Source organism: Pongo pygmaeus, chromosome 5 (genome assembly GCF_028885625.2).
Source record: "Pongo pygmaeus isolate AG05252 chromosome 5, NHGRI_mPonPyg2-v2.0_pri, whole genome shotgun sequence".
NCBI lineage: Eukaryota > Metazoa > Chordata > Mammalia > Primates > Hominidae > Pongo > Pongo pygmaeus.
In genome coordinates, this window is record NC_072378.2 from 106457634 (window position 1) to 106479367 (window position 21734).

Below are 21734 nucleotides of genomic sequence, written 5' to 3' on the forward strand. Positions count from 1 at the left end.
CGTGATCCATCTGCCGCGGCCTCCCAAAGTGTTGGGATTACAGGTGTGAGCCATCCTGACTGGCTGGCAATAAATCTTTTAAGGCACATGTGAATTTATATGTTGTATTATGAAAGGTATAGGTAAGCTTTTGGAGTTCAGAGACAGACAAGATGCTTTTTCTTACCTATTCTATGTAAAAATGCTCAGTGCTATACTTAGAATTTTGAAGATTTGTGAAGCAGCTTCCTCTATTTGGGAAGTCCCCAGCTGGGGAAACTTTTTCTTAATCCTTCTCTCTGTGAGATTCACTCTTTGTTCCCATAAGTAGCAATAGGTGTTTATCCTATGCAATTGAGAAAGTATTTTCTCTTGATTGGGAATTAGTTTTCATTAGGGAAATATTTTTTTACCCTGCAAAGCTGTGGGGAATAAAAAATTTTGGTTTTCATTGGATCTTTTCTTAAATATTAGAAAGAAGACAGCAAAACATGATTTTGGGGAATAATTTTGATTTCTGCATCTTTTATCTCACTTCAGAAGATGTTTACTTTACTCGGTTTTTGATGTGAATTTGTGCCTTTTTGCTACCAAGCTTATTTAAGGTGAGAGAGGACTATGAGAGAGGAAGGTGGAATATATGTTTAGTGATCAGCTCTGCCAGGCTAGAAACCTGAGTAGGGCTTGTATTCTGGTGGTCCGTCCTGTGAACCCGGCTGTCTGGCAAGTGTGGACCGCAATCCAACACAGTTTATCCAGGCAGAAAATACCTTTCACCTTTCCTCGTCTGTACAGGGTACTGCAGCATGGTTCAATGTATTGTATTGGCTTTTGCTACAATCCTGTCAGAGAATTTGATGTTGCAAGCTCTTTCAAAATATATGGTTGGGTTTCCAGCAGAGGTGCAGATCCCTTTTTCATGTGATTTCATAAACTTTCGTAAAGTTTGGGTTTCAGATTTTGGTGTTAGGACCCTTTACATTTAAAAATGATTGAGAACCCCAACGAGCTTTTGTTTGTATGGGTTCTGCCTATCAGAATTTATTATATTAGAAATAATTGCTGAGAAAATTGTAAAACACCAGAATGTACAAGTGCACACTGCACCAGTGCTCAGAGCAACGATGTCATCACACATCATGGAGCCTTCTACTCCACTAGACATTTGAGACAGAGATGAAAAAGGCAGATGACCTCTTCTTATTATGAAAATAGTTTTGACCTCGTGGACTACCTGAAAGTATCTTGGAGACCCCCCAAGTGGCCTCTGAACCACATTTTGAGAGCCACTGCTATAAACAAATAAGACTGAATCAGCCTGTGGTACTCAGAAATCATAAAATTTTAACTATTTCTATTATAGTTGTATAATAGAAATATTAACTATTTCTCTCAAGCATAAAATTTCCACTGGTCCACTTCCCATTCATTACTACTTTGTTCTTTTTAATTATTCTTAGATTGCTTTCCTTATTTAACTACAATCTGACAAAGTTGATAGCAGAATGTACAGTTTCCCTAAGAAAATCAAGTCAAATGACATAAAAAGGAAAAATAAAATCTTTATACTTTTTCTAGGCCTTTTTATGATTAAAAAATATGGTCTTTCTTTAGGTCCTGGGCTTTTATTGATTGTATAACTATTCAATCATGAAGGTTTTACCTGAATTTTGTTTTAAATTTTAGGCTTTTTCTTCAGTTTATCTGCTTCTAATGTGTATATATACATAAATAGGTATATACCATCTGGCTTCTGATAATGCTCTAGGGGGGCCCTTATGGACTTTTTTTTTTTTTTTTTTTTTTTTTAGAGACAGAATCTTGCTCTGTTACCCAAGCTGGAGTGCAGTGGTATGATCTCAGCTCACAGCAACCTCTCTGCCTTCCAGGTTCAAGCGATTTTCATGTCTCAGCCTCCAAAGTAGCTGGGAGTATAAGTGAGCGCCACCACGCCCAGCTGATTTATGTATTTTTAGTAGAGATGGGGTTTTGCCATGTTGGCCAGGCTGGTCTCGAACTCCTGACCTCAGGTGATCTGCCCACCTCAGCCTCCTAAAGTGCTGGGATTACAGACTTGAGCCACCACGCCCCAGCCTTTTGTGGTCTTCTGGGCATATCACACTCTGGTGTGATGCAAGAGCAGTCAGAGCAAAGGCAGTTCCTAAAATAGGCATCCTGGTCAGCATTGAAAGTAGTTCACATTTTGTAATATTTTTACATGTATAATTACTATTTTATTATCTTATGCATTTCTGGTTTTACTGGTCTTGTCAGATGGTCTTGAAAATGATTAGTTTTGGAGCCATATTGAAATGTATTTTTTCTATCAAAAAAGCGGGATTAGGCCAGGCACGGTGGCTCACACCTGTAATCCCAGCATTTTGGGAGGCCAAGGCAGGCGGATCACGAGGTCAAGAGATTGAGACCATCTTAGCCAACATGGTGAAACCCCATCTCTACTAAAAGAAAAATACAAAAATTAGCTGGGCATGGTGGCACACGCCTGTAGTCCCAGCTACTCAGGAGGCTGAAGCAGGAGAATCGCTTGAACCCAGGCGGAGGTTGCAGTGAGCCAAGATGACGCCACTGCACTCCAGCCTGGTGACAGAGCCAGACTCCATCTCAAAAGAAAAAAAGGGGGATTAAATATACTATGTGCAATGTACGTTATACCATATATACCATATATACCATAAATAATTCTATTTAGACTAGTGGTTGTTATACGATTGTAGATTTACTATGAGAAAACAATATTTATATGGATTCAGATAGAGTATGTATATGAACACAAAATTGATTCAGCTCTTTCTAGGTAAGTGATTAATATATTCTAATTTATCTTTATTTGAGATGATACTGATATTATTTGATATTATTATTTATTTGAGATGATACTGATATTATTTGAATTAGAATCTCTTAGCTGAGTTCCTATTCTGTGAACTGACATGAAACATATGTGCCCTGAATTTTCTAGCATTGGTGGAAATAGCCTAGACATTTAAATTAGGAGAAATTGAAATGGCAAATTCAGTTAGAGGTGAAAAAACCTTAATTTAAAAGCATAAACTCAAAGAGTTTTAATACAACTTTAGCATCGATTAGAGTGGAGGTTTCAAAATCAATACAATGTGCGAAAAGTGTGATCTACCTACAGGATCATGGGTGGAAAAAGAGGATTGTTATGTGAAGTTGTAATCATTTGTTGTGTTTTTGTTCATCTGATTACAGACACTTAGAGGAAGTGTCCAAAATAAAATCAATCCCCGACCTGGAAAGGTAAGATTATTTTCTGTTTCTAGTCTTGATTCTATTTTGGTCTGATAGAGTACAACAAAGTGTGCTACCACTTTCGTTTTCTTGTAGGTAGTGATATATAGTGAACCCGACGTCTCTGAGAAGTGCATTGAAGTTTTCAGTGACATTCAGGATTGCAGTTCTTGGAGCCTCTCTCCAGTGATACTCATAAAAGTTGTTAGAGGATGGTAAGAATGGCACTTTAAGTTCCTGATGTCAAGTGTTTGTGTTTTACATACTTAATTACCTTTTTAGTCCTCACTACTAGTTTAAAATTATGGCTTTAGCAATGAAAAGCACAGGAAATACTACTCGTGGTAAGATAAGGGATTCATATCTTAACAATGTCATTTTAAATCATGTTTCTGATTATAGCACTGATATGTGTTTATGGGAGAAAAATTAGAACAGTACAGTAGAACAAGCTTCTTTTTCCCATGTTTCCCCATAATATTGCTTTGGACTAGTCATATATCAGGGCCCATAACATACTTTTGGTTGATGACCTTTAAATGAGGTTGATAAGAATTGCACTAGTCATGTTGATAGGCCAGATATGACTTCTTAAAAATCTATAAGGAAACTTGAGAACATGTACGAAAAGGCAAAGTAAAGAAACCATAAGGAAAAAAAATCTATAAGGAAAAACAAAAACTACCGATAAAGGCATTTTTCTAACTTTTTAATGACAGTTCAATGCAGCACTAACTTAAAATTTAATTTACTTTCCAATATTTCCACAAAAGATTGTTTTGGCTAAGTAAAGAAACTGGTGAAAAAAATAAATATTTTGACAGTTTCTGAAATCATTTTATCAGCTTCATTGCCTCTTGGAGATACACAGGAAGTTAAGTAGAGAAAGGCAGCTTAAAAAAAGAAATCGCTGATCTGGCATAATAGTTATCTTTTGGTGCCTATTTGTAAACTTGTTTGAAATAAAGAGGGTAGACTGCTGAATGTTTATGGATTTACAGATTCATAAGCTTTTCTTTTGGTCTCCATTTGATTAAATATGCAGCAGCTTTCCTATTAGATTTTTAGGTATTTTAATATTTTTTCCTATATATCCAACATAGTCATGAGAAAAACAAGATTTGCTTTTATTCTTAAATTTGAAGACAAATGCTATTTTAATTGCTAGAGAATTGGCCACTAATATACAATATATAATAGTGGCAATTTTTTACACAAATTTTGTTTTTATAGAACAGTACTTTTTCCTTTCTTTTGCAACTTTTGTCGGCTTCTTTTTCTTGAAAGCATAAGCATTTACACTGCCATATGTTGACATGAGGTTTTTCTTTAGTGTTTGGCTGTTGTTGGGAAGAATATTGTTAAAATGCTTTCCATTACCATATCTATAGTCTTTTGTGCCAGTGTATTCATTGGTATGACTGTAATATGTAAGTTAAAGTCTCTCTAAGAGAAATGTTTTCTACACATATAAGGAGACAAAAGGCCAGACATGGTGGCTCATGCCTGTAATTCCAGCACGTTGGGAGGCCAAGGTGGGCAGATCACTTGAGGCCAGGAGTTCGAGATCAGCAGGCCAACATGGGGAAACTCAGTCTCTACTAAAAATACAAAAATTAGCCGGGCTTGGTGGCACATTCCTGTAATCCCAGCTACTAGGGCAGCTGAGGCAGGAGAATTGCTTGAACCTGGGAGGTAGAGGTTGCAGTGAGCTGAGATCGCACCACTGCACTCTAGCCTGGGCAACAGAGCAAGACTCTGTATCCAAAAAAAAAAAAAAAGAGACAAAAAAAAAAAACGCACTACAGTAAACATCCATTTATCTGACATATTATCATAAGTCTCTACCACCTGGCAATTACTTGGAACATTAGTAGCTCTATAGGATTCATATAGGTAACTCCAAAGTTCTCTGAGATCCTGATATAGTTCATGAGTTATCAGAGGCTTAATTATACCCGTAAAATATTAGTGTTAGGGAGAGTTTAAGCTATTTTAATTGCTAGATAATTGGCTGCTAATATTCTATATATATAAAAAATGGCAATTAGCCAGGATATTTGAGTAATCAAAACCTCTCTCACCAAGACTGACTAACGGTTTTGCTGTGTTTTATTGTTAGTTGGATTTTGTATGAGCAACCAAATTTTGAAGGGCACTCCATCCCCTTAGAAGAAGGAGAATTGGAACTCTCTGGTCTCTGGGGTATAGAAGACGTTTTGGAAAGGAATGAAGAAGCAGAGTCTGATAAGCTGGTGGTGATTGGTTCCATCAGACATGTGGTCCAGGTAGGTTGTGGTAAATATGGATTTTATTTATTCAGCTAATATTTATGGATTCTTATTTTAAGGGAAATGTTCATTTTATGAAATATGTGATTGGGAAACACATTTGGTGCCTTATGGATATATTTTCTGTATTTTAAGTATTTGTACACTTTAAATAATTTAAAAAGAAACATAATTGGTTAGATAATTTTTCACAATAAACCCTTTAGGTAAATCTTTTATGCCTGTCCTTCTATTCCCATCTTTCAAATATATTTTACCTGGTAGCTTGGTTTAAATGAGTTCTGCATCTATGAACAGATTTTTCATTTATTTAGTGTTTTTGTTTGCTGTATGAGTTCTGATTACTTTGAGTGGTTTATAGGAATTCTATTTTGGAAAAATAAATAATCCAAAAATAATTTGGTTGATTAACTCTGGGATTTCATGTGGGTTTAACAAAATATTATTTACTCTATTTGAGGCCACTTTATGGGTGAGGTAAAATTTCTTGGTTTCTTGTTATTTGATGAGGAAAGTGTTGTCAGAGTCTTTCTTTGTGGCTCTTGGGATTTGATGATTCTTTACCTTAAAAATGCAATTAATGGTGTCTTCTAAGTAGAAAATTAAAATCCCAAGTTTTAATGGAGACGAGTGTCAAGATGCAATACAGAGAAAAGGAACATTCTTACACGAGAATGAGTAAGGATGAGTAACAGTTTTGGCAGAGGAAAGCATCGCTTACTTCCTGAGTCAACATTTCTGAGTAACTTAGGTGGTAATTGGTATGCTAAATGATTTATCTCTTATTTGTTTTAAGTATATAATATGAGAAGACTAAGTAAGACTTGAGAAACCCTTTTTCAAAATGTCCTTATTAGTGGAATATTTTGCCTAGAGTTTTTATTTACTGCTCAAATAATATTGGTAATAAAGCAATGTTTAAAAAGATCATCTGATTCCCACCATCATGAAGTGTCCTCTCCCCTTTTATTTTTTGAATTTTCTACCCTTTGCTGGCCATATTCTAGTCTGCTTTTTCTGCAGTAATAATCATAATACAGGTACAATGCTGTTCCACCCTTCTCACCTAACACTGTGGTTCTCAATCCTTTTTTTCTCTTTATACCACTTCCCTGAAAATCACACTCCCCTTGGTAACATCTTTGTGATTGGCAACTGGGGAAGGTATCAGAATGTGGTGGGGTGAGGATTTGGGTGCATTCAGGAAGATGGGGAAGGGAAATGAGATTTCTTGTTTTGTCTGATAATAGCAGATTTACTGTAGCAAATGCTTTTCATGTTACCACAGGTTTAGGGTTTAGCTGAATATCATATTCCATTGAAACGATGCATTATTTATTGTTTAGTACATAAATGAAGTACCATTTATGTACTAAATTTCTTCTTTCAGTGAATCTTAAGGTTGTTTCTGGATTTTTACTATTATAAGTAATGTCACGAGAATGTTTTTGTACATTTGATAATTTATAATTTTCTTTTTTTTTTTTTGAGACAGAGTCTCACTCTGTCGCTCAGGCTGGAGTGCAGTGGTGCAATCTCAGCTCACTGCAACTTGTGCCTCCCAGGGGTTCAAGTGATCCTCCTGCCTCAGCCTCCAGAGTAGCTGGGATTACAGGCACATGCCACAACACCTGGCTAATTTTTGTGTTTTTAGTAGAGACAGGGTTTTGCCATGTTGGCCCGGCTGCTCTCGAACTCCTGACCTCAGGTGATCTGCCCGCCTAGGCCTCCCAAAGGGCTGGGATTACAGGCGTGAGCCACTGTGCCTGGCCAGTAATTTATAATTTTCTAATTTGTTTCCTTGGGGTACATTTTTCTGAATGGTGTCGTGTTAAAGGGCTATGATATGTCATGGCTCCTGATATATCATGGATTATATTTTCTTTACAGGTCGTGTGCATGGTTTCTTGAAACATAAAACCTTATAAGTCACAGCATGTATTTTCAAGGTTACCTTTTTAGTTCATTAGAGTTGTTCCTTTTGATAATATTTGAAAAGCCTCATCTGAGCTTATTCAAGTGTTAATATTTCTTCTGTCACTCAGTTCACCCAACTCAGCTGCATAGATGAGGTTCAATAAATATTCCATTAATGCTTAGGCACTCGACCAGAAGAGGCCTTTTGAAGACTGTTTGGACCACAGATATGCGGGGCATGGAACAATGACCAAAGTACAGAGATTTATAAATCACTATGAATGTGTGCTTTTGCTTTTACGACTTAGATCAAACCAATATCATAAAGGTTTACTCAGTCAAGGAGAGTTACCACAAAGCAACAGAGGGCTTATGGACACAAAACAGTGGCTGAGGAAGACTCCAAGAGCAGCCATTCTACAGACTAGAGTCTCTGTGCTTGGATAATTATATCAGAGCAAAGGAAACAAAACCCCAGACCAAGGAGGGCCAAGTGAGGATAAGAAAAAGAAATATATTCCCAAACTCAAATAAAATACATTTCTGATGATCTTTGCTTGAATGCAACACTGAGTTATATAACTAAAGCAAGTGTGTCTGCCCTGAAATAGGTGTATTATTAATTCATGGATGAAAACAGGAAAGGGCTAAAATGGCAGGTGCTCTGTGAAATGTGTTTGTATATTTAAAGCTCATTTTGATTAGTTGTAAGAAGAAGAAGAATGAGCTTACTAGAGAGTTAAATACATGGTGCAATTCTTACTATCTATGCATCTATATTTTTTCAGGATTACAGAGTTAGTCACATTGACTTATTTACTGAACCAGAAGGGTTAGGAATCCTGAGTTCCTACTTTGATGATACTGAAGAAATGCAGGGATTTGGTGTAATGCAGAAGACTTGTTCCATGAAAGTACATTGGGGCACGTAAGTATTTTTTTTCAAACACAATTTTAATGAAGTTTTTTTGTGAGTGTAGTACTGGAAAAAGAGGACTTAAGATACTCTGACTCTGATTTGTCATCCCGTTAAGTAATTATTAACTGTAAGGTATATTTTTATGAGGCACGTAAAATTCTGATTCTTTTGCACCTATGTTATGATTCATCTGTCTTAAAAACAATATCGATTTATTATAGGAAATGGGGGGGATTGAATTTTTAATGTAAGGCTTTCCTTGTCACAGAGAAATCTGATTTATTCAAAGCTGAGTGGCAGATTATATTTTCATGGTGATTCAGAGGAGGTAATTCAAAGCACATGCCCCTGATATTTCTGGGGGGGATGGAAGCCAACACACATGGTACTTCCTTGAATATTTTCACACAATGTTGGTTCAAAGCCCCTAGGAGGTTGGTTTCACAAATCACAGGAAACAGCAAGAATATTTTGAAGGAAATGGGAATACCTCAGATAGGGGAGAAATGAGGATAGAAAGTACAGACTGCAATACTGAAGAATGTGGTCTCCAAAGTGAAGCACAAAGCCCCAAGGCATGTGAAAGACAGTCACTGAGATGAAGGAAAAAAACACTAAAGCTTCTTTCTATTTGATTAAAGTCTCCACCTCTTAAGATTTTATTTTTGTATATGTTTTCTAATATGCATAATGTATTAGTTCAGTGGTAATGTATATAATTTATAAATATTCGTATATTCAGAGAATGCTCAAATGTTTTTACTAATGGTTTATACAGTCAAAAAAGTGTACAGTCTGTCCCTAAAGTGGTATGGAGTATCTCTGCAGTGAACAATAAGGCACTCCTTAATCATGCTTTTTGCATTCTATTTATTACTAAAAGTCTTGGTTTGCCATTGTTCATATCTTAGAAAAATGATTTGATTGTGCAAAAGGTAGGAATAGGATAAGTTACAGATCATAGAATCTGATTTTTGATCCTCAGAAATCAGAAACTAAAAACTTCTAGGCAACTTAACAGGAAGTGTGGCTATTGAGAATTGGTAGCAGCTATCCTTGAATAGTTGGAACGTGGTCATATAGAAGAGATATTAGACTTGCTCTCTGTTATTCCATAGGAGGTCCCAGGAAAAACCAGTAGAAATTAGAGAGATGGATTTTGACTTGACCCATGGAAGAACTTTCTGATGGTTAATACAGTTAAAATGGAAGTGGGCTGCCTTGTTAGGTAAAGAGTTTCTCATCGCAGGGAGTATTCAGGTAGAGGATGGACAAGAATTTATCCAGAGCTTTGTAGGGGAAGGAAAGTATGAGTTAGATACCTCCTTTATGACAGTTTGTTCATTTATTTATTTACTTTTAACATTTTGAAATATAAGACACCTAGAAAAAAGTTCACAGAAGGTAAATGTACACTTAAACGAATAAAGTGAGCACCCAAGTAGACACCACTTGAGCCAAGAACTGGAACATTACCAGCACCCCAGAAGCCCGATGGTGTTCTTTCCCTATGGCAGCCCCTCTCAGAAAACAACCTTCCTCTCCCAGAAGAGTGAGAAAATAGCAAGGGAAGACCATAGTGATGGTTCATCAATATACAAAGGTGTAGTTATTAGGGCAGAATTTGGGATGTAGAGAATAATATTAATTTAAATATCTCCTCTTGATGTATAAAGTTATTTTCCAAGGGTAGTATACATTTTACTGCTTTTTAAATTATTTTTAATTGACACATAATAATTGCACATATTTATGGGGTACAGTGTGATGTTTTGATACCTGTATACATTGCATAATGATCAAATCAGGGAAATTAGCAAATCCATCACCTCAAACACGTATTATTTCTTTGTGGTAAGATCATTCAGAATCCTCTCTTCTAGCTATTTTGAAATATAAAATATATTATTGTTAATCATAGTTACCCTACTGTGCAATAGAACACCAGAACTTATTCTATTGTATATTTTTACCACATTTTCTTTATTCATTCATCTGTTGATGGACACTCAGGCTGATTCTGTATCTTGGCTATTACAAATAGCGCTGCAAGAAACATGCAAGTGCGGGTATCCTTTGACATACTTGATTTCATTTCCTTTGGATATATACTCAGTAGTGAGATTGCAAGATCACACAGTAGTTCTATTTTTAATTTTTTGAGGAGCCTCTATACTGTTTTCCATAATGGCTGTGCTAATTTATATTCCCACCAATAGTGTGGAAGAGTTCCCTTTGCTCCACATCCTCACCAATACTTGTTATATTGTGTCTTTTTGATAATAGCCTTTCTAACTGGAGTGAGGTGGTATCTCATTGTGGTTTCGATTTGCATTTCCCTGATCTTGAGGGATGTTGAACATTTTTTCATATACCTCTTGGCCATTTGTATATCTTCTTTAGATAAATGTACTGTTTTTTGTGTGCATTTTGAGTTATATCACTTGGTACCCTGTAGTCCTTGAAAGGCTCTGAAATTTTTAAAGGTGGTTAGTTTAGAAGTAGAAATTAGGAAAGGCTTTTATTTCCTCTGCATACCCTGTCTAAATATGACAAGAAATTGGGACTTTAACAAATATAAACCCAAAAGAGTGTCTATGAGATGTATTAAATATATTCAGTAAATCTGTTAATCAAGCATCTACCATGTGCCAGGTGCTTTTCTAGTCACTGGGAACACAGCAGTGAAGACATAAAATGATGTCTCCATTCTCCTGGAGCTGTCAGTCTAGCAGGAATAAACAACACAAATACATATATAATGTGTCAGATGGCAAAGGCTACAAGAAACATAAATTACAGAGAGAGGCAGGCATGTTGCTATTTTAGATAGGGTGGCTAGTAAAGGACTCTGGTGACATTTTAAGGAGGGACTGGCAGGAAGTGAGGGAGTCTGCCCTGGAGCTAGCTGAGGGAAGAGGGGCAGGGAACCTGTCCCAGAGAGGAAGCACACCATTTGCAAAAGCCCTTCTGGGCATGCTTGGGCAATAGCTAAGAGGCCAAGGCGGCTGAAGCTGAGTGAAGTAGGAGGATAGGGATAGGACAGGGCTCAGGTCACATCTGGCCTCTCAGGCCTCGGGGAGGAGGATTTAGATTTACTCTAAATGGCATGGAAAATCATTGGTGAATTTTTATCTAACTTGTGTTATTAATAGAAGGATCAGCCTGACTGTTCGTATAGAAAATAGTCTATAAAGAGGCAAAGGTGGAAGCCAAGAAACCACGTAGGATGCACTTGCAATCATACAGCCAAGAAGGGATGGTGGCTTAGACGTGTGATGGTGGTGGTGGGAAATGGTCAGATCTTGGATGCATTTTGAAGGTAGAACTAACAGCATTTCTGACAGATTGTGTGTGGGGTATGAGGGGCCAAGACATGCCCAGGGTTTGGAACCCCAACATTTATTGAGATGAAGAAGACTTGGAGGAGCAGGATAGGAGAGAGAGTGAGATTCAGGAGCTCAGTTTTGGACAGGTTAAGGCTGAGATGCCAACTGCAAATTCAAGTAAGTGGGCAAGAAGGTGACTAGGTATGTGAGGCTGGAGTTCAGGGGAGAGGCTGGAGGCATAAATTTAAGAGTCACTGGCATAGATAATGTATTTAAACCAGACACAGGACACAGTCCCAAAAGGGAGTAAGTGTAGTTAAGGGAAGAGAAGGCACTTTTGTATTTAGAGACTGGGAAGAAAAGTGGGAATCTAAGCAAAAGAAAATGCCTTCATCTCTTGCTGCCTTTAATTTTTTTACATGAAAGAAGTTTATACATTTTTTTTAAAGAATTGGTGTCAAGTTGAGAAACATCACTTTCCTTAGAAAAGAATGAAAAAGGCATCTGCTATCATATTTTAATCTCAGTGTCTGGAAGGTGCCATGACTCAGGCTTGGCTATGTTGAAGCACATTAATCTACCTTAAATGATATTTCTTACCTTTGCAGTAAGTTTAGCTTTGCCTCCTGGGTTGTAGTTACCAGCCTGTCACAGCTTACAATTTATGACAGGTTTGTGTCATGGTGGGCATCTTTTTTTCTGGCTGTTCATTTCTGTTGTCATTAGGATAGTGGAACACTGCCTCAGATGTTAATTCAAAGTCTGGGCTCGTTGAACTTGGTTGGTGAGCTTAGACACCACGTCATTAGTGCTTTTATAGATCTCAAAGGAAAGTCTCAAGGGGTTGAGAAGATGTCACTGATAGTAAGTACTCAAGCTCATTTTGCTTCTGTTGATGCACCAGTTCCCCTGAACTAGGATAAGAAGTCTTTGCTGTGGAGGGAACTCCTTAAGAATCCATTAGGTGATTTATTCCAGGGCCCATTCACTCTAGATTAAGCTCTTCTACTCATACACAAAATAAGGATGTTACTTGTCTTGTCAAATTCTTGTTTGAGGAAATGAGTAATTTCTAACTAAACTGCCTTTCAGATTCTGTTGACAGTAATTTGTTTTTAAATCTTTCTTTTAAGGAGCTGGCTAATCCTAGCACCCATCCTCCCAGAGGTGAAAGCATATTGGGTTTTTTGGGGGTGGGGTGTGTGTGGGGGTGGAAGTGGGGGGTGGTATATTTATAACAAACAAAAGCAAAGAAGTTTAGAACTTCAAAGGGAGTATAAAGATATCTGGCCCAACACCATCATTTGACTGAGGAAGACAAGCTTTGGTCACTTTCTTCAGACTAGGGTTAGCTGTTAGCCAGAATGTGTACTAGAATGCAGGTGTTCTAAAGTCAAGGGACTTCTTTTTTAATGGACAAACATTATTTGATCATTTTTACTGTGTAATATTTGACATATACAGAATAATATATGTATATATGTGAACTATGAAGCCCAATAATAAAACAATTCCCCGTGGACCCACCACCCAACTTACAACCTAGACCATTACCAACATTGCTGCCCACCGTGGTTACACATGTAACCACACTCCTAAGATTACTCATATTGATGGGTACATCTGTATGTATTTTTTTCATTGCTGTGTAATATTCACTGTATATTTCATTGTGGAATATACCATATCAGAGCCCAATTTTTTATTATAAAAGTTTTCAAACATACAGAAAAGTAGGAAGAATAGTTCAGTGAACACCAATGTACCATTCACTTTGACCCAATAGTTGTTATCATTTTGCCATATTTGTGTTATTTTTCTGAGCACTTCAGTGTACATTGGAGATATCATGACCCTTCATTCCATATAGGATTCAGCCTGACTCTCTTTGTAATGATATTCTCCTGCATAACTATCATTATTACACCTGAGAAAATTCACAAGGTGTCCATGATAATATCTGTTCAATAGCCCATCACCAAATTTTCCCAATTGCTTCAGGAATGTCTCTTATAGATTTGCATTTTCAAATCAGGATCCAATCAAGGTTCATATAAATGCATTTGATTGTTCTGTCTCTTTAAGTCTCTTTTTAAAAATCTCTAAAATACCCCATCTTTGTTTCCCAAGCCACTAACTTTTAAAAAGATTTAGGCCAGCTGTCTTAGAGAGTGTGCCACATTCTAGATTTGTCTGAGTGTTCCCTCATGCTATTATTTAGCGTGTTCTTCTGTTGCCCGAATCTCCTATCTACTAGGGCTTAGGTCTCGAGGTATGGTTAGGTTCAGGCCAAACAGTTTTGGCACGGATACTTCATATAGGTAGTGCCATATATTTATGTTGTATCACAGCAGGTGGCATGTGCTAACTAGCTTGCCCTTTAGCAATACCAAGTTTGATTGCTTGGTTAAAGTGGTGCCTCCTCCATCTTTCCATTGTAAAGGTTCATTTTCCCCTTTGACATTCATAGCCCCCTCTCTTGTGAATAACCTCAAAGTCAGTACATTCATATTTAATTTTTCAAGTATCCAGTTGGTTTCTGTGAATGGCCAATATTCATGTACAGCCATGTCTAGGGAACAAAACTTAAGATCCATCTGGAAGTGCTGTTTTTGGTTTAAGAACAAGTGAACAAGATAAGACTTATTTTTCTTGTGTGACTCAAAGGGTATTTCTAAAAGAGTAATTGGACAAATATTTTAAATAAGCATATAGATGGCCATTGTTATTACTTTAACAATATTCATTTGTAGGTATAGATTTGTTTGTTTAAAAAATAAACTTGGGCTTCAAAATCATACTGTTTGTTAAGTACGACTATGAAGTTGTACTTCTTAATCTATATTGGCAAAAGCTCATGACCTAAGTGCATGGGAAAATAGAAGATTACCTTTAGAAACTGAAATAATCCTGCCTGGAGATAGTTTCCCCCTCTCCCAGTGGCCTCATAAATAATGTATCTTATTGGAACAGAATTTAGAAAAAGTGAATCATACTCTGTATATGAGTTTTCAAATTCCAAAGTCCACCCAACATTAATAAATGTCTGTTTGAATTACCCAGCAGGCCTTCAGCACTCATTTACTAAGGAAGAACTTTCAGAACAGCAGTCTTTTCAAATGCATTCATTTATGTTTTCGGTTTTTTCACAAATTCCCCTCTACCCAGAATGACTTTCCTTCCATACATGTTATGCAGCTAAACCACATGCTTCAACAAAAGTGAAATGTTTAGTATTAGATGAATAAATCCCCTTTGAACTCAAGCTACAGAAGGAAAGACTTAATGAAAAGGGTACTTCGGTAAGAATCATTTCAGAATCTCAGATTGCTTGCTCATGAGCCATACATTCAGTTTTTGAAAAATTAAACCTGTTCACTTGTAAAGAAGTCAGACTTGGGACCTGCTTGGTTTGTTAGCCTAATACCATAATGTGTTACAGAACTGCCATTATTTTGTTAGAGAACAAAATCCATGGGTACTGTGCCTGTGATAGCTTTGAGCTCCAAAATACATGTAATGTATCCTTGGCTGTCATGCTTTAAACATAAGGAAGTTTAAAGTACCCTATTCTTAGCATCTGTTTTCTTGTGGTTTAGAAGCATTACAGTAGTATTTAAAAGATAAGCCTCTTTTTTTCCTTAAGGTAACTTTTTTTGAAGCGTAACATTTGTACAAAAAGGTACATAAACCCTAAATATATAAGCTGAGTGAATTTTCACAAAGTGAATACACAAGCGCAGTCACCATTCAGATCAAGAAAAGAACATTCCCAGCATCGCAGAAACCCGTTTCTTTCATGCGTCCTCCTAGTCATCCTCACGCCCTCTTCCCCAGGAACCATCATCCTGACTTCTAACACTGTAGTTCTGACCTCTTACCCATATCCCACACCTGGCCTCCCAACATTTTTTCATGTGTGTGTTGTCAAATCATCAGTAGGAGCCTGGTTGTAAATCTCTATATAATTAGAGAGTCTAGAGAAGTTACCAGTTTATCCAGCGGAATCTTCACAAAAACCATCGCCAAAAATGTGCCTTGGGCCAAAACTGGGAAGAAGAAAAAAGCAAAGAGGGAGGTGTCAGACCCATTTTGTTGGTAAAAGATTTCATTTAGAGCCAGTCTCTTCTTGGCATGGTGTTCTGGGGAACACAACATGGTGGAGTACCATGGCGTGATCACTAAGAAGTCTATGTTTGTTTATGAAGCAGGTACATTAACCCCTCTCTTATAGAAAAGTCACTTCTTCAGCATCCTCACCTTCTCAGAACCCATCCCAGGAACGAAGATGTTTACAAGAAGACCTTGTAAACTTTAGAGACAGGGCTAGTAGGCATGGTTTTCTGGTTTCCTGATTTCTGGCACATTAGAGGAGGGTGGGGCTGCTGGTTCCCCAACTGAAGCAGAAGCAACAGCTGACAAGCTGATAGAAGGGTGTGGTATTGAAAAGCCATAACAATCAGAACCAAGAACTCAAAAAGCTTTGCAGCCTGGGAACAAGCAGCCCCACAGACCTTCAGAGCCCCTGAGGACACCGCTGTGCATTAAATAATGCTCACAGTGATGATCCTGAGTAACTGTGAAAGGAGTAGACTGTGTTCAATTCACTTCCTGCAATGAGAAAAATTGCCATCACAAAAATGATTAGGGCTGGGCATGGTGGCTCACACCTGTACTCCCAGCACCTTTGGGAGGCCGAGGCAGGCGGATCACCTGAGGCCAGGAGTTTGAGACCAACCTGGCCAACATGGTGAGACCCCCTCTACTAAAAAAAAAAATGCAAAACTTAGTCGGATGCGGTGGTGTGTGCCTGTACTCCCAGCTACTTGGAAGGCTGAGGCAGGAGAATCGCTTGAACCAGGAGGCAGAGGTTGCAGTGAGCTGAGAGGAAGCCACTGTACTCCAGCCTGGGCGACAGAACAAGACTCCGTCAAAAAAAAAAAAATTGATTAGGAACCTGGTTCTGGAATTGGCTTGAATCATTCCAGCCTTTCATACTTACAGCTGTGTGGCCTTGGGCAACTTACTGAACTTTATCTATAAAATGGGGACAATAGCTTCTCTTCCTCATAGCATTGTTGTGAGGATTAGATGAAATTCTGAGTGGCATTCCTTGTAAGCTCTAGGGAGATGTTAGATGTTACTAATGTTTGGCACCATGACAAATGATTAGATGGAACTTTGGAGCAATTAATAATATAAATTAAAATAAGGGGACAAAGCCAGCCAAGGAGCAAAGTAAAAGATCAAGAATAGGGGCATATAATGGCTTTATTTTTCCTTGAGTCTAGTGTGATTCTAACACCTGAGTCCAACCATCCATTGTGTGGGTCTGTATCCTCTCCTGTTCTTTTCCTCTCATCCTGGGTACCAGACAGAAGGAAAAACTGAAACAAATGATGAGTTGTTTCCCTTTCTTTCCTTCCGTGGTGGCTATTTAGGTGGCTGATTTATGAAGAACCTGGATTTCAGGGTGTTCCTTTCATCCTGGAACCTGGTGAATACCCTGACTTGTCCTTCTGGGATACAGAAGCAGCGTACATTGGATCCATGCGGCCTCTGAAAATGGTAAAAATGAAATCCAAATGTTCTTGTGGTGATTCTTTGTCAGCTTGATGTGGTAATTCACAGGGTGTGACTTTGAAGCAATAAAGATGACTTTTAAGAAACAAATTTGTAGTAGATTAGACCTATTGCTCAATAGAAATCATGGAAACAATAACTTGCTAGATGCTATAGATTAAAAAAAAAAAAAAAAAAAGGCAGGTAAGACTATGTCCTTTGTCTTTAAGGCATTCTCAGCCCTGCAGTGCTGCAGATGGGTGCACAAAGCTTCAGCGCAGTGTAGGTTTAACAAGTGAGGAAAGTGAAGAATTAAACACTGGTGGAAAAACAGGACAAAGATACATACGATTCCAAGTTGTGGGTGATATGACAGAAAAGGGGGATAATTAGGAAAGCTTCATGCTAAATTAAATTCAGTCTTAAAAAATTAGTAGGATGATTTTTAAATGGAGCTGTCAATGAATGCACTGTGTGAGCCAGGGTTCAGCCTGGGAGAGAGCAGGGCACGCTGAGGACCGGCTCGGCTGCTGTGACACGAGTGGGTGGTGGCTTGGGGGTCGCTGGGGCTGGACCAAATGAGTGTTGTCCTGCCGAGTATCTGCTGTGGAAGGAGCTTAATGCTTCCTGTCCCTTGTCCCAGTGTCTTTCTTTGTTCTTTGTCTCTTCTGCTAGACTGTCAGCTTTGGGAGAAAGCAGGCCACATCTGTCTTGTCCCCAGTGTTGAGCGCAGTGTGTGCTACAGCATAGAAGTTGTTCCCTAAATACCCACAGCGAGATGAGGCTCCCATCACAAACATGTTTTTGAAACTGTACTTCGCAGTTGTCTTCTGAGACAGTTTGAGACAAATTAGAAAGTTAGGAAGACAATTTTTTATGTTAATTTTACCCCTCCTTCCAAAGTATTTGGTTTAATTATCTGTATGTTTGCTGGTCTTAATGCAAATGATTTGGGCTTTTGTTTCTAAAATTAAACTCACTTTCAAAGAACAAAGTTTTGTTAGTTTTGTGAATGTATGAAAGAATTCATCCAGGTTTTAGGAGCAGTTTGTAATGATGATGAAAAATCTCCAAAGTCTATGGTGTTCCAACAGGATTACTTTTGAAAAGGTCATGTGCTTAGTTGTATAATCTCTGGTTTGCTGATAATATCAGCCACATTCCTTTTTCCTTTTTTTTTTTTTTTGCTTGTTTTTTCATAAAAGGTAAGGAAACCAACACATTCTTTTATAATTATAGTTCATTTGGTGCCTTTGAGCATCCTTGGCGGTACTTTTTTTGAAAAGCTATTAAAGATATATTAATTTTAAAAAAATCCAAGTTTCCCATTGCTGATTTAAACTCGACCTATTTAATATTTTTGTGCAATATCTTTTTAATGTAATACCATTTCTGTGATTTTAGTGAGTTTTTTTGTTTTTAAAAAGCTTTTTATTTTATAACAACCCCCCATAGACTCATCCTTTGGGATGTTTTAAATTTTATTTAACAGTTTATCTAATTATTCCATGAGTCCTCCAGATCTTATTATGTGAACTTCAACACATAATAGTTTCGTAAGCCCTGGTTGCAAAATCAAATGCCTGCAGGGGCCAGGCAGCAAATACAAATGGCTGAGAGTTGAACCAAAGGGAATGGTAGAAACGGCAACCCCGGGCCTGTGCCCAGCTGAAGGATAAACTGAGGGCAGGATCGTTAAATGCAGAAGCTGAAGACAGCGGCCTGGGAGAATCTGGGTCCAGAGATGTCAGCTCTTGGAACTGCTTTTTCAAGAGAAGTATGGATTTTTATGATAAATTTTCCAAGTTAAAAAAACTTACTAGGTCAAAAAACACTCCTACAACGCAGATCAGCTCATAGACTTCTTGTGCGAGGCTCCATTCTAGCCTGCCTTCCTCGTGTCTTCATCTGTATTGTTGGTAATTTTAGAACTATCTCACGTAAGTTAAACCGGAATGTAGTCACACTGAAATTCAATGGCTTACTATAAACTGCTATGGCTAATATAAAATGGTAATGTATCAGTGAAAAACTATTTTTCTTACTATGTTATTGTTTTTTTCAGGGTGGCCGTAAAGTTGAATTCCCTACAGATCCAAAGGTAAAAATATATATGTATTTTTGTATGTATGTATATGTAATTATTTAAACATATACACATATATATGTACTTAATGTTATTCCCACTCCATTTCTATGAAGATATTGCTTATGTGACTTCTCATATTAAACCTCTGTCACACATAAATGCAGCCAAAGGAAGTTGCCAACTTACACATGCCATCCTTCAGGGTGGAAGATGATGCTAATGGCACTGGTTATCACTAAGAGTACATTTATTCACGGCTCAGAAGGGTCATTGTTATATTGAGTTAACAATTTGCAGTTGTATTTACTAATTGCAGGGCTTCTTGCTGCTTGCCAGACAGCCAGGAAAAAACTTTTTCAAGACAAACTTTTCCCTACTCCAAAATACCCTTTCTGCTATTCCCAATTCCCATATCGATGCCACACACTATAACTTTTTTCAATTTTGAATTTTAATACTACTTTAGCATCCTCTGGTTCCTTCTATGTGGTTCTAAATATCAGTTTTATATATACATATGTGTGTGTGTATATATATTTATTTTATATATATATGTATATAAATTATTTTAAAACTGTTTGGAAGCATGGCTTTGTGCTATACCACATTAGGGGAAAAAAAAAAAAAAGCCAGATTTTTTTTTTCTCTTTTTACTATCTTATCAGATGCCATTATGTAGGGTTTTTTTTTGTTTTGTTTTGTTTTTTTTGGAGACCAGGCCTTGCTCTGTCACCCAGGCTGGTGTACAGTGGCACCATCACGGCTCACTGAAGCCTCAATTTCTCCAGCTCAAGCCATCCTCTTGCCTCAGCCTCCTGAATAGCTGGGATTATAGGCATGTACCACTACACCCAACTTTTTTTCTTTTTAGCAGAGATGAGATTTCACCATATTGCCCAGGTTGGTCTCAAACTCCTGAGCTCAAGTGATCTTCCTGCCTTGTCCTCCCAAAGTGCTGGAATTACAGGTGTGAGCCACTGTGCCTGGCCTAGTTAATTTTTTAAAATATGATTAGAACATTTTATTTTATTTTATTTTATTGAGACAAGAGTCTCACTCTGTCGCCCAGGCTGGAGTGCAGTGACGTGATCTTGGCTCACTTAACCCTTCGCCTCCTGAGTTCAAGCAGTCCTGCCTCAGCCTTCTGCGTAGCTGAGATTACAGGTGTGCATCACTATGCCCAGCTAATTTTTGTATTTTTAGCAGAGATGGGGTTTCACCATGTTGGCCAGGCTGGTCTCGAACTCCTGACCTCAAGTGATCCACCTACCTCAGCCTCCCAAAGTGCTGGGATAACAGGCGTGAGCCACTGCTCCCAGCCAGAAAATTTTAATTTGTGTGTCAGGACTTAGTGATATTAAATGACTGATTTAATGTTAAGCTGTTGGGATACTTCTTACAGATTACTGGTATATCTCATTTCTATTGTAGGTAGTTGTTTATGAAAAGCCTTTCTTTGAAGGAAAATGTGTGGAACTAGAAACAGAAATGTGTAGTTTTGTCATGGAGGGAGGTGAAACAGAAGAGGCGACTGGAGGCGATCATTTGCCGTTTATGTCAGTGGGGTCTATGAAAGTTCTAAGAGGCATGTAAGTACATGGGTGACTTGTTAGGATTTCTTTTTTTTTTCCTAAATATTAAGTAATAAATGTGCCCTTTCCCCCCTAAAAACAACATTCCTGATTCTATAGTATGGTGAATTTTGACAGTTATGTCCACATTCTCCTCAGCCTATAGTGACTGGATTTAAGAAAGCAGTTTGAGGCCGGGTGTGGTGGCTCACACCTGTAATCCCAACACTTTGGGAGGCCGAGGCGGGTGGATCACCTGAGGTCAGGAGTTCAAGACCAGCCTGACCAACATGGAGAAACTCCATGTCTACTAAAAAATACAAAATTAGCTGAGCGTGGTGTCACATGCCTGTGATCCCAGCTACTTGGGAGGCTAAGGCAGGAGAATCGCTTGAACTCAGGAGGCAGAGGCTGCGGTGAGCCAAGATCGCACCATTGCACTCCAGCCTGGGCAACAAGAGCGAAACTCTGTCAAGGAAGGCTGATACATTGCCCTGTTCAAGTTGATCAAATCTACAACCTTGCTTATTAGAATTATGCTCCAAGCTATTGAACAGTTCGGTAGTTCGCTTTCTGATTTTTATATTTTTGCATTTTATAGATCTTGCACATTTCCCATAGAAGTGCACACTAAAATTGCTCTTGTAAATCACTAACTATTCATAATATTTCTGTTACTATTTGAAGTGAGTTTATCCAGTTTTGCTTGCTGAGGTTCTTTTGAGTCAGCCCTGATTAAACACACACATACACACACCACTCACACACACACTGCCTTTCCCTTTTTTATTCAACTCTGATATA

The 21734-nt window shown here is 37.9% G+C and overlaps 1 protein-coding gene across 1 annotated transcript in view; it reads left to right on the forward strand.

The window, feature by feature from the left end:
* Window positions 1-21734, forward strand: part of CRYBG1 (crystallin beta-gamma domain containing 1) — a 210078-nt gene that overhangs the window by 162292 nt on the left and 26052 nt on the right. The window contains exons 5-11 of the mRNA XM_054489955.2: window positions 3214-3261; window positions 3349-3467; window positions 5375-5540; window positions 8249-8388; window positions 17150-17276; window positions 19336-19371; window positions 20791-20948. Coding sequence (XP_054345930.1) covers window positions 3214-3261; window positions 3349-3467; window positions 5375-5540; window positions 8249-8388; window positions 17150-17276; window positions 19336-19371; window positions 20791-20948 — 794 coding nt within the window. The remainder of the gene's footprint in view (window positions 1-3213; window positions 3262-3348; window positions 3468-5374; window positions 5541-8248; window positions 8389-17149; window positions 17277-19335; window positions 19372-20790; window positions 20949-21734) is intronic.